The 16292-nt window shown below is 35.1% G+C and overlaps 1 protein-coding gene across 3 annotated transcripts in view; it reads left to right on the top strand.

Moving 5' to 3' along the window:
* The window catches only part of AFG2A (AFG2 AAA ATPase homolog A), a 291836-nt gene that overhangs the window by 213509 nt on the left and 62035 nt on the right, over positions 1-16292 (top strand). The window contains exon 15 of one of the 3 annotated variants that reach the window (XM_072938062.1): positions 6943-7158. The exons of the other annotated variants lie outside the window; for them this stretch is intronic. Coding sequence (XP_072794163.1) covers positions 6943-6972 — 30 coding nt within the window. The 3' untranslated portion in view covers positions 6973-7158. Of the gene's footprint in view, positions 1-6942; positions 7159-16292 lie in introns of those variants that run through there. 3 annotated transcript variants of the gene reach the window in all.

Here is a 16292-nt window from a genome sequence, read left to right as displayed (position 1 = left end):
TTCTCACACACACATATACATGAGCCCATCTTCTGTTTTCTTCTGCTTCCAACTTCAGGAGTTCGGGAACGGGAATAGTTTTTACTACAGCAGTTTACAAAGTTTTAGCATGAAGGGATGAAATTACACTAAATTGAGTGGGAAGTGGAAGGAACAGTAATATTAGGAGCAGTTTTGTATTTCAGTATTTATATACTGGAGGACAGGATATAGTCAGCCATGGCCTTCACTTACATCAAAATCTGTGACAAAAATGAATTAACCACCATTTCCCATATTGTCACTTAGTGTGACAAGTCAATGCAAAACGTGGGACAATTTGCATAATTCATTTTTGTACTTTAATTCTTGTGGATATCATATATGTAAATATAAATAGAAAATATAATAAATAGAAAAACACATGATATCTATTTCAGGCAATTAAAATATAATTTTACTTGTATGTGTGGTGTATGTGTATATTTATAGATACATACATACATAATATTTCTAAAAATATTACCTAACACAGACACCTTAGCTTTGTTTCTTAAAATGAATATAAAACTCTAATAAAGAGACTTTTTAAAAATATCTCTGAACTATTTAACTTGAATGAGTTGAAATCTTGAATCTCTAATAGAAGTCTATGACAGGATTTTGGGACCCAGTGTCATAGAAACAGTACAATTCCATTACATATTTCTCTTAGCAAGCAAAATCTAAATAGTTTACAGGATTACTTTACTTTCTAACAATTAGCACCTCTAATAGAAATTTAAACAAGTTAAAACTGAGTTCAACATATAACTGAACAACAAATTAAAATTTTACTTGGAACATACCTCTGTTGTCACAGGTATTTCTAGTAGTTTTTGCAGTGATTCTTTTGTTATTAATGAGCTGAATGTTTTTCAGCTAAGAACAGTTAATTTTTAAATGAACTTACTCAATTTTTAGTTTATCAGTTAAGATAAACAGAAATTGGAAAAGGACAGTGCTCTCATGTGAAGAAGTTGATGAGACTGGTTAATGCTTTCATAAGGGTAATCTATTTAGTGCCCTAATAATTTAGTTTGTATTTGGGAGTAGTTTCTTCACTGAAGGTCTCCACAAGCCCTAGAACTGCCTGTCCAATTCGGTAGCCACTGGCCACATGGAGCTATTGAGCACTTGAAATAGGCTTGTCCAAACCAAGCTGTGCTTCAAGTGTCAGATACACTCCAGATTTCAAAGCCTTTATATCAAAAAAAGTAAGCTATTTCTTTGGTAAGTTTTACATTGACATTTAAATGACAACACTTTGGATGTGTTACATTAAATAAAATATATTATTAAAAGTAATTTTACCTTTAAAAAATTTTTCTAAGCATAGCTACTAGAAAATTTGACATTATATGGCTCACTCTATGTGTATGCTGGACAGCTCTGGCCTGGAATTTTACCTCTTTCACTGTCAGAGTTTAAATGGATGACGATCTGTGATGCTGCAGGTATAATCAGTGTGGATATCCCGTGTTTTAGAGCTAAAGGTTGCTGGGTCAGATGTGGAACCCAGCTTTTACTTACTTTTTATTGACCTCTATTGTGTCCTGCTTTTTGTGGGAAATATAATTTTTCCTGAGCTAATAAAATAACAGTTTTTCTTCACTTCTCTAGATCTGGTAAAATAAGTTGGAACATTATGTCAGGAATGGCTCTTTCGAACATATAACACTTTCTTGTGTGTCTGTTATTTTAAATTTTGAATTCTCCATTAACTCTGGGATGGGTTTAGCACATGTTTCTCCTTGCTCTAAAAGGTGTCATTTTCAGGAAACAAAAGTTCTTAAGTACTAATATTCTGGTATGAAGTTGCTGTGTATTTTATAATGTTATTGGTATAACAGCCATGCATGGTTTTAATCTTTGAGAGTATTATTTTTATAGTTCTGTCAAGGGACTTTCCTCATAATCGCAGCTGAATGTTGTTGCTGTGACTAAGGTTAGGGATCCATACTGAGCAAAACGAGCCCCCAGATTTTAGAGCTGTTTAAACTACTTTTTACAGCCTCCTTGTAGATTATTTAACGTTGCTTTTTGTACGCAGATTGCTGGGGAGAGGATTTATAAGAAAGAAGAATTCTCAGTGAGGATTTCCAGTTGATTCTTTCATGACAGGGCCATGGGGTGGGGAGATGGGTGGAGAGAGAGTGTAAGACCAGATAGGTCCGGGAACTGAGGAGATTTGAGCCAAGAGAGTACGCTGCTTCAAACTAAAGGCCAAGTGGATCCACGATTTTGTTACTGTTCATGTTGTACTCCAAGTTATTTCCTTCCAAAGTTCTTGAAGTTTCTAGTCAAGCTTCAATTAATATCCAAAACTGATCATTATTTGCTGCCTAGATTGATAAAAGGATGACTAGAAGTAATATCCTTTTGGCAGAGATGAGGCAGAAGTTTGATTAGGGGGTCAGGGAATCATTAAAGGCCCTAAAGCATTTTGTGAAACTGTTAGTTCTTTGTCTGAGCGTCTCAGCCAACATTCTTTCAGTAAACTAAATCTTATCATGAGAATATGAACAGTCAGCCCAGATATTCTATTTGGATCAGTATCCAGATTTGTAATGGCAATTCCACTTGCGTACAGTGATCATACTTTCTTCTATTTACTTTTGAGCTCTTTTCAGTTTCCTGATATTAATTAAAATAGTCAGGTGCTTAATCTTCTATTTCAGAACCTCCTTCTCAAGAAATCTAAACATTTCATTGAAGCTCGTTGAAGGTATTTAATCTGTGATTACCCACATATTTTTCCCCCCTAATTTCAGTTTCTTCTGGATAGCATCATTTTATGTATTTCTAGTCTATTTACATTCCCACTCTGCTGGGCTACAACCTCATATCTTCTCTCTCTTCAGACTTTCAGTACCATCTTTATTCTGTCTCAATTGATATCTTTTTGAAAACTGAATAATTAGGAGGAAAATCATTCAGTAAAAATAGACCAAAGCTAATAGGGCTGATAGAACTAGCAAACTTTAAAATGGCCATTATAAATGTGTTTAAGAATTTTAAGGAAAGCATCATTTAGAAGAGATGATTGGAGGCTATTAAATAAATTAAGTGAAAATTCTACAGCTGGAAGATAGAGTATCTAAAGTAAAAATTCACTGATTGAACTTATCAATAGATTAGATATGACATAGCAATAAAACTGTCCAAACTGAAGCATAGTTTAAAAAAAAAAAGGTGGGGTCGGGAGCATGGAAAGAATAGACCTTCAGTAACCTGTGGGATGATATCATGTAACAGAGTACTTAAAAAGAAATGAGAGGGGTTGGAGCAGAAATTTTTAAACCCCAAGTAGGATATATATAAAGAAAATTACACAAGGCACAGCATGATTAAATTGTGTAAACTAATGATAAAAGAGTCTTAAAAGCAGCTGGAGAAAAAAGAGATATTACATAACAGATTAACAAGGTAATAATCCTGCTGATAATTTATAGACACTGTGCAAAGCGGAACACAATGGAATGACAAAGTACTGAACAAATGAATACACAAAGCCAAATATTTCTGAATAAGGATAACTTTCATTTTTTAGTACATATTATATACCAGAAACTGTGTTAGGTTTAATATACATTATCTCATGTAGTCCTCAGAACAACCCTGAGGGGTAGTAAAGTTACCACATTTTAGAAATGCAGAAGTTGAGGCTCAGAGAATCCAAATGACTTGTCTAATAAATGTTACACACTTAGCAAATGAAAACTTAAGGATTTGAAACCAGGTATGATTGACTTAAAACTACTTCTTTCACTATAAACCATATGAAATAGAACATTTATATAACCTGATTTACTAGGTAAGATGATTGGAGGCTATTTGTCGTGCTTTTGTATGTTTGAAAATTGCAGTCGGTTATTGAGCACTTAAGATATTCCTGGCTGGCTGAGGAAAAGCACATCAGTGTTACTAGGGTGGAAAAGGTGGACTGGATCCAGATGGCACTGGCTTTAGAAGTAGAGAATGTGGTGTGTGTGTGTTTGTGTGTGTGTGTATGTGTTTTAGAAAAAGTTCTAAATAAATCCCAACTCTCATACTCTGTCCATACCATGTGTAATTAAAGTTGGAGAATGTTTAAAAAAAAAAAAAACCTCTAATATCCTGGCTGGATATTAGAATGGAATAGTAAACAATACAAATATGGTTCCTCATTCTCATGGAGCTTATAGTCTAGTAAGAAGAGAAATGTGGTAATTCTAGCTACCTCTCAGGGTTGTTCTAAGGATTAAGTGAAATAATGTGTATTACAAGAATCAGCACAGTTTGGGTATCTGACATTTCTAATAAATACTTCTATTATTTCTATTAAATAATTTTAAATATTTAAGAAACTAATGATAGGTATTCAAATGCTTTGAATAAATACCAAATACTATGAAAGCATGTAGGAAAGGTACTCTAACTTAGTCTGTAAGATTACACAGAGCTTCCCTGAGTTACTGATCTTTAAACTGAATCTAAAGAATGAATAAACTTTTAGCCAGAAAAAGAGAGAATGAAGTACAGAAGATCATTCTTTTCAAAGGGCTCAGCTTTTGAAAAGACACAGAGGTTGGAGAGAGCATTGTAGGTCCTTTATTCTAAGGACAGTGGGAAACAATGGAAGGTATTAAGGATGTGTTTGAAGGGTAGCTGGCAATCAACACATTTGCATTAAAAAATCATTTCATCACTCCAGCACTCTGTATGAACAGTCCTTGAGGGATGTGACAAAAGTAGACACAAGGATAACCATAAGAAATTGGTTCAAGCCGTGGGAATGGAGTAAAGTTGGAATCCACAGAATCTGGCAGTTTTGAAAGTGGGAAATGAATAAGAAGATACACAGTTCCTAGGTTTCTGGGTTGGTGGAAAGGCCATTTACTGAGAATGGGAATCAAGGAAAAGAAAATTGTGAATTATGTTGGGTATGTTTATATGGATATACCTGTGTGACATCCAAGATCGAGACGTCAAATAGAAAGTTTGACACATGGGTCTGGAGCTCAGAGGAGAAATGTGGGATGTGGGGAATCATTTCTTGTAGATGATAATTGAAGTCAAAGGAATGAATGGGAAAGAAGAGAAGGAAGAGAAGAAGTTTAAGTGTACGCTCTGAGGAACTTCAATCTTTAAGTTTAGGTAGAGAGAGAGGAAGCAGCCAGCAAGCGTGGCTGAGTAGGAACATTCAATGAGATGAGTATAATGTAGAGTGTTAGAAGCCAAAAGGGAAGTGTTTAAGAACAGAGGATAATTGAGCTTTTAAAACCCTGCTGGAAATTTAGGCAAGATACAGGCAGAAAAAAAAATTTTTTTTAATTTAACTATCTAAAAATCATTGATGATCTTAAGAGTTATTTTAGTGGTGTGATGAGAACAGAGTGAAGTCAACTGAGAAAAGAGTAACAGGTGAGTGACTAGAGACAGCTAGAGCTTAAACAACCCTTAAGCTGTGTATGGGGAAGAGTTTGGACAGTAGCTAAAACAAGATGACGTGTTGAACAAGGGTTTTTAGTAGGTAAAAGATATCTGAGTATGTTTAAGTTGTGATGGAAAAAAAGCAAATAGAGTAGAACTTGAAGTAGAATTATCCCCTGGCGGGGATAATTGCAGTGCTGTGTTCCACCGGGGTAGGATGGGGTGGGGTTTGGAGGGAGTGCTGCTGGATCAGGAGACTAGCTGGTCTGCTATAGACTCAGATAAGTATGTAAAAACTTACCATCTAGTCTAAATGTCAGTTCTTACCATCACACTGAAACCAGGTGAGCACTATTCCCAAAGAAAATCTTCCTAGTTACAACAAAAAAACAAAACTAACAGAAAAAAAGCAAATGAAGATACTGAACTGACCTCAAGAAGCAATATCAAGTAATGAAAAACAGAATTTGTTCATTATTTAAATCATTAAAGCAGGATTGTCTGTTTGAAAACTTTTATATCCACAGTCCTACTAATTTTAATGCCTGAGATAGTGTTAATCTATGACCTGCGTGGAAGATTTTTTTAAATGTTTTGTTAGAGAATGTGGTGGACTTGTAACTGCAGCTTTCAAACTCTTCTTTAAAAGTTTGTAATATTTTCCTAGAATTCCATTTTTTCCCTTTTTTTCATACAAAGAAATCACTGCCCTCCCCTACCTTCGGAGTAAGTTTTGAGATGATGCAGCCACATCTGGCAGAGCTGTGCTAACTGCTGTCATCTAGCTATTCCGGTAGTAATATTTTCTTTCCCTTTCCTTTTTTTTTTCCTATTCTCCCAAATCTTGAAAAAAAATGTTGAGAGAAAAAAACAAATTGTCTCTCTTTCATATTGATATTTAAGATGAAGTAAAAGTAGTTACAAATACATCTATCAACATAAGACTAACTTGCCAAGCTAAGTATTTGGGTTGGAAATCATTCCTTCCCAACTGCTTAAAAACAGGAAGTATCTCTGTTAAATGATAGATGGCTCCCTGATGCTGGAAAGGAAGGTCTCTTTAATTTCTCTACATTTTGAGCAATAAAATGAGTTCTGCAATTTCATACATAGAAGCCAAATACATGCACATCAACACACATTGTACAGGCATACCTCATTTTATTATACTTTGCTTTTTTTGTGCTTTGCAGATACAGTATTTTTCACAAATTGAAGGTTTGTGACAACTCTGCAAATCTGTCAGCACCATTTTCCCAACCGCATTTGCTCACTTGATGTTTCTCTGTTACATTTTGGTAATTCTCCTAATATTTTTAACTTTTTCATTATTATACTTGTTATAATATAGCGTTATATATATCACTGTGGTCAGTGATTTTTGATGTTACACTTATAACTGTTCTGGGGCACCACGAACTACACCCATATAAGACAACGAACTTAATGGATAAACGTTGTGTACGTTCTGACTTCTGGCCTTTCCCCTATCTCTTTCCTTCTCTTCAGACTTTCCTATTGCCTGGGATACAATATTGAAATTGCGCCAGTTAATAACCATACAGTGGCCTCTAAGTGTTCCAGTGAAAGGAAGAATCAATCAATGTGGCAAACTTTGTCTTATTTTAAGAAATTGCCACAGCCACCCCAGCCTTCAGCAACCACCCTGTTCAGTCAGCAGTCATCAGCATCAAGGCAAAACCCTCCACCAGCAAATTGATTATGACTTGCTGAAGGCTCATATGATGGTTAGCCTTTTTTAGCAATAAAGTATTTTTAAATGAAAGTATGCACATTGCTTTTCTTTTTTCACTTACAGTGATTTTTTAAATATAAATTTTTCTGAAGTATTGTCACTTTACAGTGTTGTGTCAGTTTCTGGTATACAGCACAATACTTCAGTCATATAGGAATATACATATATTTGCTTTCATACTCTCTTTCACCATAAGTTGCTATAAGATATTGAATATAGTTTACTGTGCTATACAGTATAAGTTTGTTGTTTATCTATTTTTTTATGTATTAGTATCTGTAAATCTCTAACTCCCAATTTATCCCTTCCCACCCCTCTCCCCCTCTGGTAACCATAAGTTTGTTTTCTGTGTCTGTGAGTCTGTTTCTGTTTTGTAAATAAGTTCGTTTGGCTTTTTTTTTTTTAGATTCCACATGTGATATCACATGGTATTTTTAGACATAATACTATTATACACTTAAGAGACTACAGTAGAGTGTAGACATTTTGTATGTGCTAGGCAACCTAAAAGTTTGTGTGACTTGCTTTATTGCAATATTCACTTCATTGCAATGGTTTGGAACCAAACATGCACTGTCTCCAAGATATGCATGTATGTGTAAATATATAAACTACTTTCAAAGGCTTTAAACATTAAATTTCTTTTCATAAGCCAGCCCAGGCACATCTTATCCATCAATTCAGGCAGAGCTCTTGGATCTGTCAGAAGCAGCCTATAGGTTTGCACTGGGTGATTAATTGCCAGGAGAATCTGGTTCTATATTTCATTACATAGAATTGTTATCTTTTCTAAAGGTGTCCTTTTACTAAGCTCCTACCTTAAACAGGGGAAAATACACACACATAACTTACATTCCTATTGCTTAGCACTTCTTACAAAAGAAAGAGGAAAATTTTAGCCTAATCCAGTAACAGAGGCCCATTTGTCTTGGTTTACAGACAGTTTTTCCCCCCAGTTGTATCTAAACCTTAATAATAATTTTAATTGCCTAGAAATTTGTCTTGGGATAGCAGTATGGAATAATAGAATATAGTTTAGTTACTGTGATCTGAGGGTGTAGAATTAAACCTTAGTTCAAATTCCATCTTTACTGCTTAATGTTCCTCTGACCTTTGGCGATTACTTAACCTCTTCCAGCCACCATTTTCTGTCTTATAAATTGAGTATAAGACTATCTCCTCCTGAGTGTTATTGTGAGGATTAGGTGAATTGCTGTAGCAAAGCACTTATCACAGTTCTGAATATATAGTAGGAGCTCAATAATATTATTCTAAACATTGTTGGAATGCTGCTTCTAAGTCTACCATTTAATCTTGTGTGATTCTTGACATTAATTTAAACTCTCTGCACCTAAGTCTTCTCACCAAATGTAGGAGTTTAGAAATGAATGAAGTTTTTATGCTACTGATATCCTATGACTTTCTAATTATCATAAAGTCAAACTAAGAAAAAATATTTTTTTGCTTTAGATACAAATTATTCTTGCCCTCCCTTATAACTGACAAAGCAAGGAATCTGGCTTCTGTTTACACTGTAATCTTTGCATTACTTTTGACTGTGAGTATTCGGTATGGTGTATTTTGGTGTAGTAGTTGGGTATGAACTCAAGAGTGAGACTGTCATACAGAGACAGAGCCATAAGCCTTAATGTATGCTGACTCTTACTTAGGAGATCTCTAAAGATGCACAGACACACCAATAAGATGAGAGAAGAAAATATTAGAAACTTATATTCATGATTATTTTATGTAGCATTATTTTTTAAAATGTACATGTATGTGTGTTATATAGTATACACAGTATGTTAATACAGGGATGCATGTATATACTTTTCTGAATAAATCCAGGAATGCTGGGAGAAAGTGCTCAAACTAATTTTAATAATATGAATGAATGATCAAAAAAGTTTGAAGACAACGGTCCTAGGAGCCACTGTCTTCCAAACTGATCTAGCTGTCATTCTCAGTTGTCTACCCTGTACTCCTTGGAGATGAACATGTGCTAAGGAACTAAATCAGACTTCTTTTTATAGCTCCAGAGAGCTTGGAAAGACCATAACTAGTGAGTGGTTCTTTGCTAAAGATAGGGTAAATGCAGTGTGGAATCCAGGTTATTCTGGGTATATTGACGACTTGATGTGACGGAATAGTGAGATATCTGAGAGATGTGAAATTAGTTGGTTCTTTTCAGTACTCATATTTGAACTTGACCATGTAAATAAGAAAATTCAGCTGTTCTTGGTGTCCTGGAACCACAAAAACACACTTCAATAGGATAACCAAATTCCTTTTCTGCTCATATTTAATGGTAATACAACTGGTGGAGCTTTCTGACATTTAAAAAAATTTTATTATAAGTATCATACCTTCATAGAAGTGAGGAAATTATTATTTATTGTTTACTGAATCTGCTTAGAAAACATCAGAAATAAAGGAAAGCCAATAGATTTATTTCTTAAGTGGACTTACTTTAAACTAGAGCAGCAACATTTGGAAATAACTCACAGTGGACATTTTTCTCTCCATAACAAGTTCCATAATGAGTTGATAAGACCCATGTCATAGAACATGGGTACTCAGGGGTAAGTGACTGCCCTAATCTCTTTTGAGGGGACAGATTCTTTTGGGAATCTGATAGATATCCTCTCCTGAGAAATGTGCATACAAAATTTTTGCATATAAAATTTGGCCTACAGCTTCAAGAGTTTACAGGTACTCCCTCCCCTAAAGCTATCCAGGAACTGTCAGGTAATTGAGATCCTCTGGACAGTGAGGGGGATGTTGCTACATTTGTACTCTAATCTATGAGTCACTGTGTAATCACTATAGAATTGACCAGCTTTCTATAAACTGTTTATTTTCCAGGTTTAACTTCAGAAAGTCATTGACACAATTCTTAATTTTATGTGTTGTTTTTGCACTTGAAAATTACAGTATCCGCATTATGTGATACCTGCTCATGAGGTGTTGAATATCTAAATTTTTTAGAAGACCGTGTCAGTTATCATCTGAATCTTCGAAAACAAATATCATCTTAGATTTGACCACAGAGTTACGAGTTGATAGAGCAATTCTTATAGCAAATTTATGAAGTAGGCAAGACAGAGAAACAAAGTGTTCCTTTTACAGATGAAAAAACGTAAGACAAGAGCGGTTAGAGTGATTTGATTCATCACTGGAATGGGGACAAGGGACCATCCAGGTATACCTGTGAGGCTTTTTCAAACCAACTTCTACAAGCCGTATCTCTCCAAGTCTAGTCACGGGACTCCCTGCATCAGACTCAGCTGGCATACTTATTAAGCATGCAGAATCTGACCTCTCCCTCCAGACCTAATATATCCAAATGGAACGTAAATTCTAGATTAGCAAATGAGTCAATGATTCCTGTGCACACTGGGGTTTATGAAATGATAAACCACCTGAACAGTGGTTTAACTCTGACTGCACATTGGAATTACTTCAAGATCTTTGGAAAAATTATTTGCATGGACCTGGACTGATTGAATAAAAATCTCTAGAGGAAGGAGTCCAAGGAAACCTACTTTTTAAGAGTTTACCAGGTGATTGTGATGCACAACGAAGATTAAGAACCACATTGTAAGGGATTTGGAAACCTTTTCTGTGAAGGACCAGATAGTAAATACTTAAAGTCTTGCAGGTTATATTATCAGTTGAAGCTACTCAACTTTGCTGTCCTAGAGTGAAAGCAGATAAATGACTGAATATGGCTGTGTTCCAATGCAACTTTGTTTATAAAAACAAGTGGTAGTACAGATTTAGCCCATGGGCTATATAGTTTGCCAAACTCCACAGTGGTACATGGTCCTCCACATGCCTCACTGAGCCACTGTTGGACTGTGTTCTCTCTCTCAGGTAGTTTTGGTTGTTTGACATGAGGGTTGAAAACTATTGTATTAAAATTAATTAGTACATAATAGAACCAGATTTTTGAATTATGAAATAGTTAAAGAAAAGAAAGACCTTGCAGTATGTATTATCAAAGATAATATCAAAACAAAAAGGCATCGGGTACTAAGAAGAAGAAAGATGCACTCAATAGCCAAAGCAGATAAAGCAGATGCAGTACTGATGGTCACAGAGCTCAGAAATAGGCTAGGATCAGCCTAAGAGTTTGGGGCGGGGGATGGGAGGAAGGCAAAGAAAAGGATGAAACAGTCCTGCACTCTCAGATGGTGGGATTGATAAGAAATATCTTCCTATACCTTTGTATTTTGTACCTTAAAAAAATTGGGATGTTGGCAGAAGTAGAAAAGAGAAATGATCATTCTATTTGGGGTGGGCAGTAGGATAACAGTGTTGTTCAGCTCCATGGCTATAGAACAATCATGGACCTTGCAGGTGCGAGCAGGGAGGCAGTGTGTATAGCTCTGTAGTGCTACATTGCAGTACCCATCAATCCTGGGGTGACCATTCAAGTCACACTGTATAAATCTGTCATGCTGCATCTCTGTCCTTGATAGCTGCCTTTAGTACAGAATAATGTGTAATCATGGTGGGGAGAAAAGTTTGAGTCAACAAGAAAAGGTTCATTTATATTTTCTACATCATTCATTGTACATAGTATATATTAGAAGATTTCTATTTTAAGTTTTAAAAAATGGTTTATATGTATTGGGTTCAATACTCTAGCTATCCAGAAAATATCCTTAGCAGTTTGTACCACCTGAAATTTCTTATATGTGTGCTTCTGCATCTGATAGGTATCTGCAGGTAGATCACCTTACATTTTGACAAACTTTTTAATTTGGAAAAATGTGTCCCTTGAATACCTTACAGTCCATTGGGGGCATTAGGGTATGTAAACATATATGCAACAGACATGTGAACAATGTTTGGGTGTAATATAGAGAAGAAAATGTTTCATTGTGTATGTAGAAGTGATTTGAAGGAAGAACTAGAATTCACATGGAGTACGTGCATAAGGATGGGGAGGACTGTTCAGAGAGATCAGCGCATACAGAGGTGTGAGGGATGTGCTATTTTCAGGGAACTACAAGGAGTTCAGTATTGTAGAAGGCAAAGGGCAAGGAGGGGTCAAATGATGGGAGCTGATGCTGGAGAAACAAGCAGGAGACAGATCATTTCCCCCCTCCCCCCAGACAACCACCTCTCACCACTGTTGCTCATTGACAACCTATGTGTTTATTTATATTTAACTATTATTAAAATCAATGTTTACATGTAAGGAAGGTGTCCCCACCGTCAGCTTTTTGACCTTATGGAGAACTTTTAAAAGAGTGAATTTTATATAGATATTTGAAAGATTAATTGCACTGTTTTGTTTTCTTCTGTAGTGTATCAAAAAGCAGATTCATTTTTTATAAGAGGAAAAATTAAAATTAGTTCTCAATAAATGGTACTTTGACTTTGTAAAAGGACTCTTTAATAGAAGTACATGAAGAGTATATCATTCTAGTAGAATTGTGTGTGTGTGTTGAATTGTTTTTGTTCTGTTTTCTTAACTCTTTTGTGCTCATCATCAAGTACTACGAATTACTGTGGTACATTCTTCCTAAACACCTGCTGTCAAATGGGTCAAGTCTTTTCTTGCACAGTGCTACGGGTTTCTACAGAACTGAGCAAGCCCAGCATTAGACAGATAGCCTACAGACTGATTGATTTGTTTTAATACAAACACATGCTCAGATGTTGTCATATAAAAATCCTTTTCGGAAGAATTATTTTTCAAAGAACAAAGAACATTGTCACCCTAACATCTAATCCTGTGCCTGGCACATAGTAGATACTCACAAATGTTTGTGGAATTGAACTGCTCTGTGAAGTCTCAAACTGAACAGTAAAAACTCCGTCAACTCTAGGAGTAACTGAGTATCTTAAATAGCTATAATATGAATTGAAATATTTAAAAAGCATTTCTAGCAGTTGAAAAATGAAGTTGTAACATATCGTAAGATCCAGATTTTAATTTGGGAAGTATTATTCTCTCTACAGGATACAAATACAGGTACAAATCTGTATAAAAGAAATCTTGCTTTATCTTTATCTTTCTTTGCAGAATGGACATCGTCAAAAGGGGGAAATGTCTAATAATAAGTTGAAAACTTCAGGCAGTTCTACTTCAAAGATATCTCTTAAATTGTCCTTTCCAGGTTCACTCCCTCTATTATTATTCTTGTTCTAATATAAGACCTCTAGATTGTATTTGCTTCCTAACTGGAAGCTGCCCTTCATTCCTGTGCTACCCCAACACTGCTGCCAGAATTATTTACTTTCTTAAACAGAAAATTGAGTCTGTTCTTACCTAATTAAAAACCTTTCACACTTTCCTATGAACTATGATGAGATAAAAACCAAAGTCCTTGGCATTGCTCACCTTATGTAATATAATCATACCTGTGGAGTTTTTTTGTTTTTGTTTTTGTTTTTTGCTTCATCTATCTCTGTATTCCTGTGTTTCTGAGAATCCTTTACCAGTGTTCCCCAGACTTTTCCATAGCATATCACACATGGTAATAATAACCAGACAAAGTCACTGTCTGCCTAGAGCCTCTGGCTTCTCTGGGCTCCTGGCCCTCCTGAGAGCTGACGGAAGCAATATTCTAAGCACACCTAATCCATTCCTGGTGCAACTGGTGGGAAGGTCTGCCTCACACTGTGGCCACAGTAAACCTTTTGCCCTCCCAGGAATGATTTGTACATCACTGTACCTTTAATTCTTTGTACATAGTGTGTACTCTACCTTTTCCCACTTTCTCAACCTGGTGAATTTCTCCTATTTGTCATCTAAGACTCATCTCATTTGGATCAGGGTAATGATTCTAGATTTTTTAAGGAAATTTGAAACTTCTCATTTTCCATTTTCTGAACCAGTTGCAATCACTATAACTATACTAATAATGATTTTATGTTTTAAAAATACAAATAAAACTTGTATTTCCTCAGCTTTTTTCAGAAATATTTTCTTTCCCTCATAGATGATGCTCTCCATGGTTTCAAATATACCCGTCTCAAAAAAGTTTATTTATTTAAAGGATGCTGTGTGTAGTAAAGATATATATCATTACTACTTAGTCATAGTATAAAATTAAAGGATATCAAATTATTTCTTATGAAAAGGTTTACTAAGCTAAAAAACTGTAAGAGAAGATTATGAATATTGATTTCCTTGGTTTAACAGACCTGCTGCTTTTTTTTAGTGTAACTGACCTTGATCTCTAACACATTACTCTCTTAACTATTTCTGCCTTTCTAAAATATTTTATATATTCATTAGGTAAATATTGTTGGTTTTATCTCATTAAATGATTGGCTTTTGGTATCGCAGCATCTATCAAGTTGCAATTTGATTCTCACTTCATCCTTCAATTATTAAATTCGCACTTACTTGTGTATTTTTCATATTTTTTACTACTGTTTTAGCCCATTGATTAAAACTTACTGCATTTAGCTCTTTGTATGTTGACTTTTCTTCACTTTTAAAGTGTAACTTCTTAAAGGTTAGTACCAAGTCATATGCTGCTCTGTATTGCTCATAGTGCTTTGCACAGAAAAGTTGCTCAGTTGGAAACTGTATTCCTGAAACATTTAGAATTTCAAGCCTTAAAAGATAGTAGCTAAAGTGAAATAAGCCAGACAAAGACAAATACTATATGATATCATTAATATATGAAATGTTTAAATTAAAAAAAAAAGCCAGTTTCATAGAAAGAGACTAGAATTATAGTTGCTGGGGGCAATGGTGGTGGGGGAATGAGGAATGTTGGTCAAAGATTACAAACTTTCAATTATGAGATGAGTAAGTTCTGAGGATTTAAGGGACAGCACGGCAACTATAGTTAATTATACAGTTTTATATACTTGAAATTTGCTGAGAGTAGATCTTAAGTGTTCTCACCACAAACACAAAAAAGAATTAACCCTGTAAGGTGATGGATATGTTTATTCCTTTGATCTTGATCATTTCACAATATATATGTGTATCAAATCATCACATTGGATAGAATACAACATCCATTCATAATAAAAGCTCTCAGCAGAGTGGGTATGGAAGGAACATATCTCAACATAATAAAAGCCATTTACAGTGAACCCACAACCAACATAACACTCAATAGTGAAAAGCTGAAAGTCTTCCTTCCTGCTGAATTTAGGAACTAGACAAGGATGCCCATGCTCACCAGTTCTTTTAACACAGTATTGGATGTCCTAGCCATAGCAATCAGACAGGAAAAAGAAATAAAAGTTATCTAAATTGAAAGAGAAGGGGTAAAACTGTCACTATTAACAGATGACATGTCCCCAAAAATGGAAAACTTGGAAATAAACTTAACCAAGGAGATGAAAGATCTACATGCTGAAAACTGTAAAACACTGATTAGTGAAACTGAAGATGGTTCAAAGAAATGGAAAGATATCCCATGCTCTTGGATTGGAAGAATTAATATTGTTAAAATGGCCATACTACTGAAAGCAGTCTACAGATTTAATGCAATCCCTATTAAGTACTCATAGAACTAGAACAATGATCCTAAAATTTACAGAACTAGAACAATGATCCTAAAATTTACATGGAACAACAGAAGGCCCAGAATTGCCAAAGCAATACTTAGGAAAAAGAATGAAGCTGGAGGCATAACCCTCCTAGAGTTCAGACAACACTACAAAGCTACAGTGATCAAAACAGTGTGGTATTGGCACAAAACAAACATATAGATCAATGGAACAGAATAAAGAGCCCAAAAATAAACCCACACACCTATGGTCAATTAATCTACAATGAAAGAGGCAAGAATATACAGGAAAAAAGGCAGTCTCTTCAACAAGTAGTATTGGAAAAGCTGGACAGCCACATGTCTATGAAATTAGAACACTCACTCACACTGTATACAAAAATAAACTCAGAATGATTTAAAGACCTAAATATAAGACATGACACTATAAAACAACTGGAAGAGAACATAAGCAAAGCATTCTCTGACATAAATTATGGCAATATTTTCTTAGATCATGCTCCCAAGGCAAAAGAAAGAAAAGCAAAAGTAAAACAGATGAAATCTAATCAAACTGAAAAGTTTTTGCACAGCAAAGAATACCATAAACAAAATGAAAAGACAGACAA

Source organism: Vicugna pacos, chromosome 2, assembly GCF_048564905.1.
Source record: "Vicugna pacos chromosome 2, VicPac4, whole genome shotgun sequence".
In the NCBI taxonomy this organism is placed as follows: Eukaryota; Metazoa; Chordata; class Mammalia; order Artiodactyla; family Camelidae; genus Vicugna; species Vicugna pacos.
Note: the sequence above shows the minus strand (reverse complement) of the source record. Positions and strands in the feature narration are given on the sequence as shown.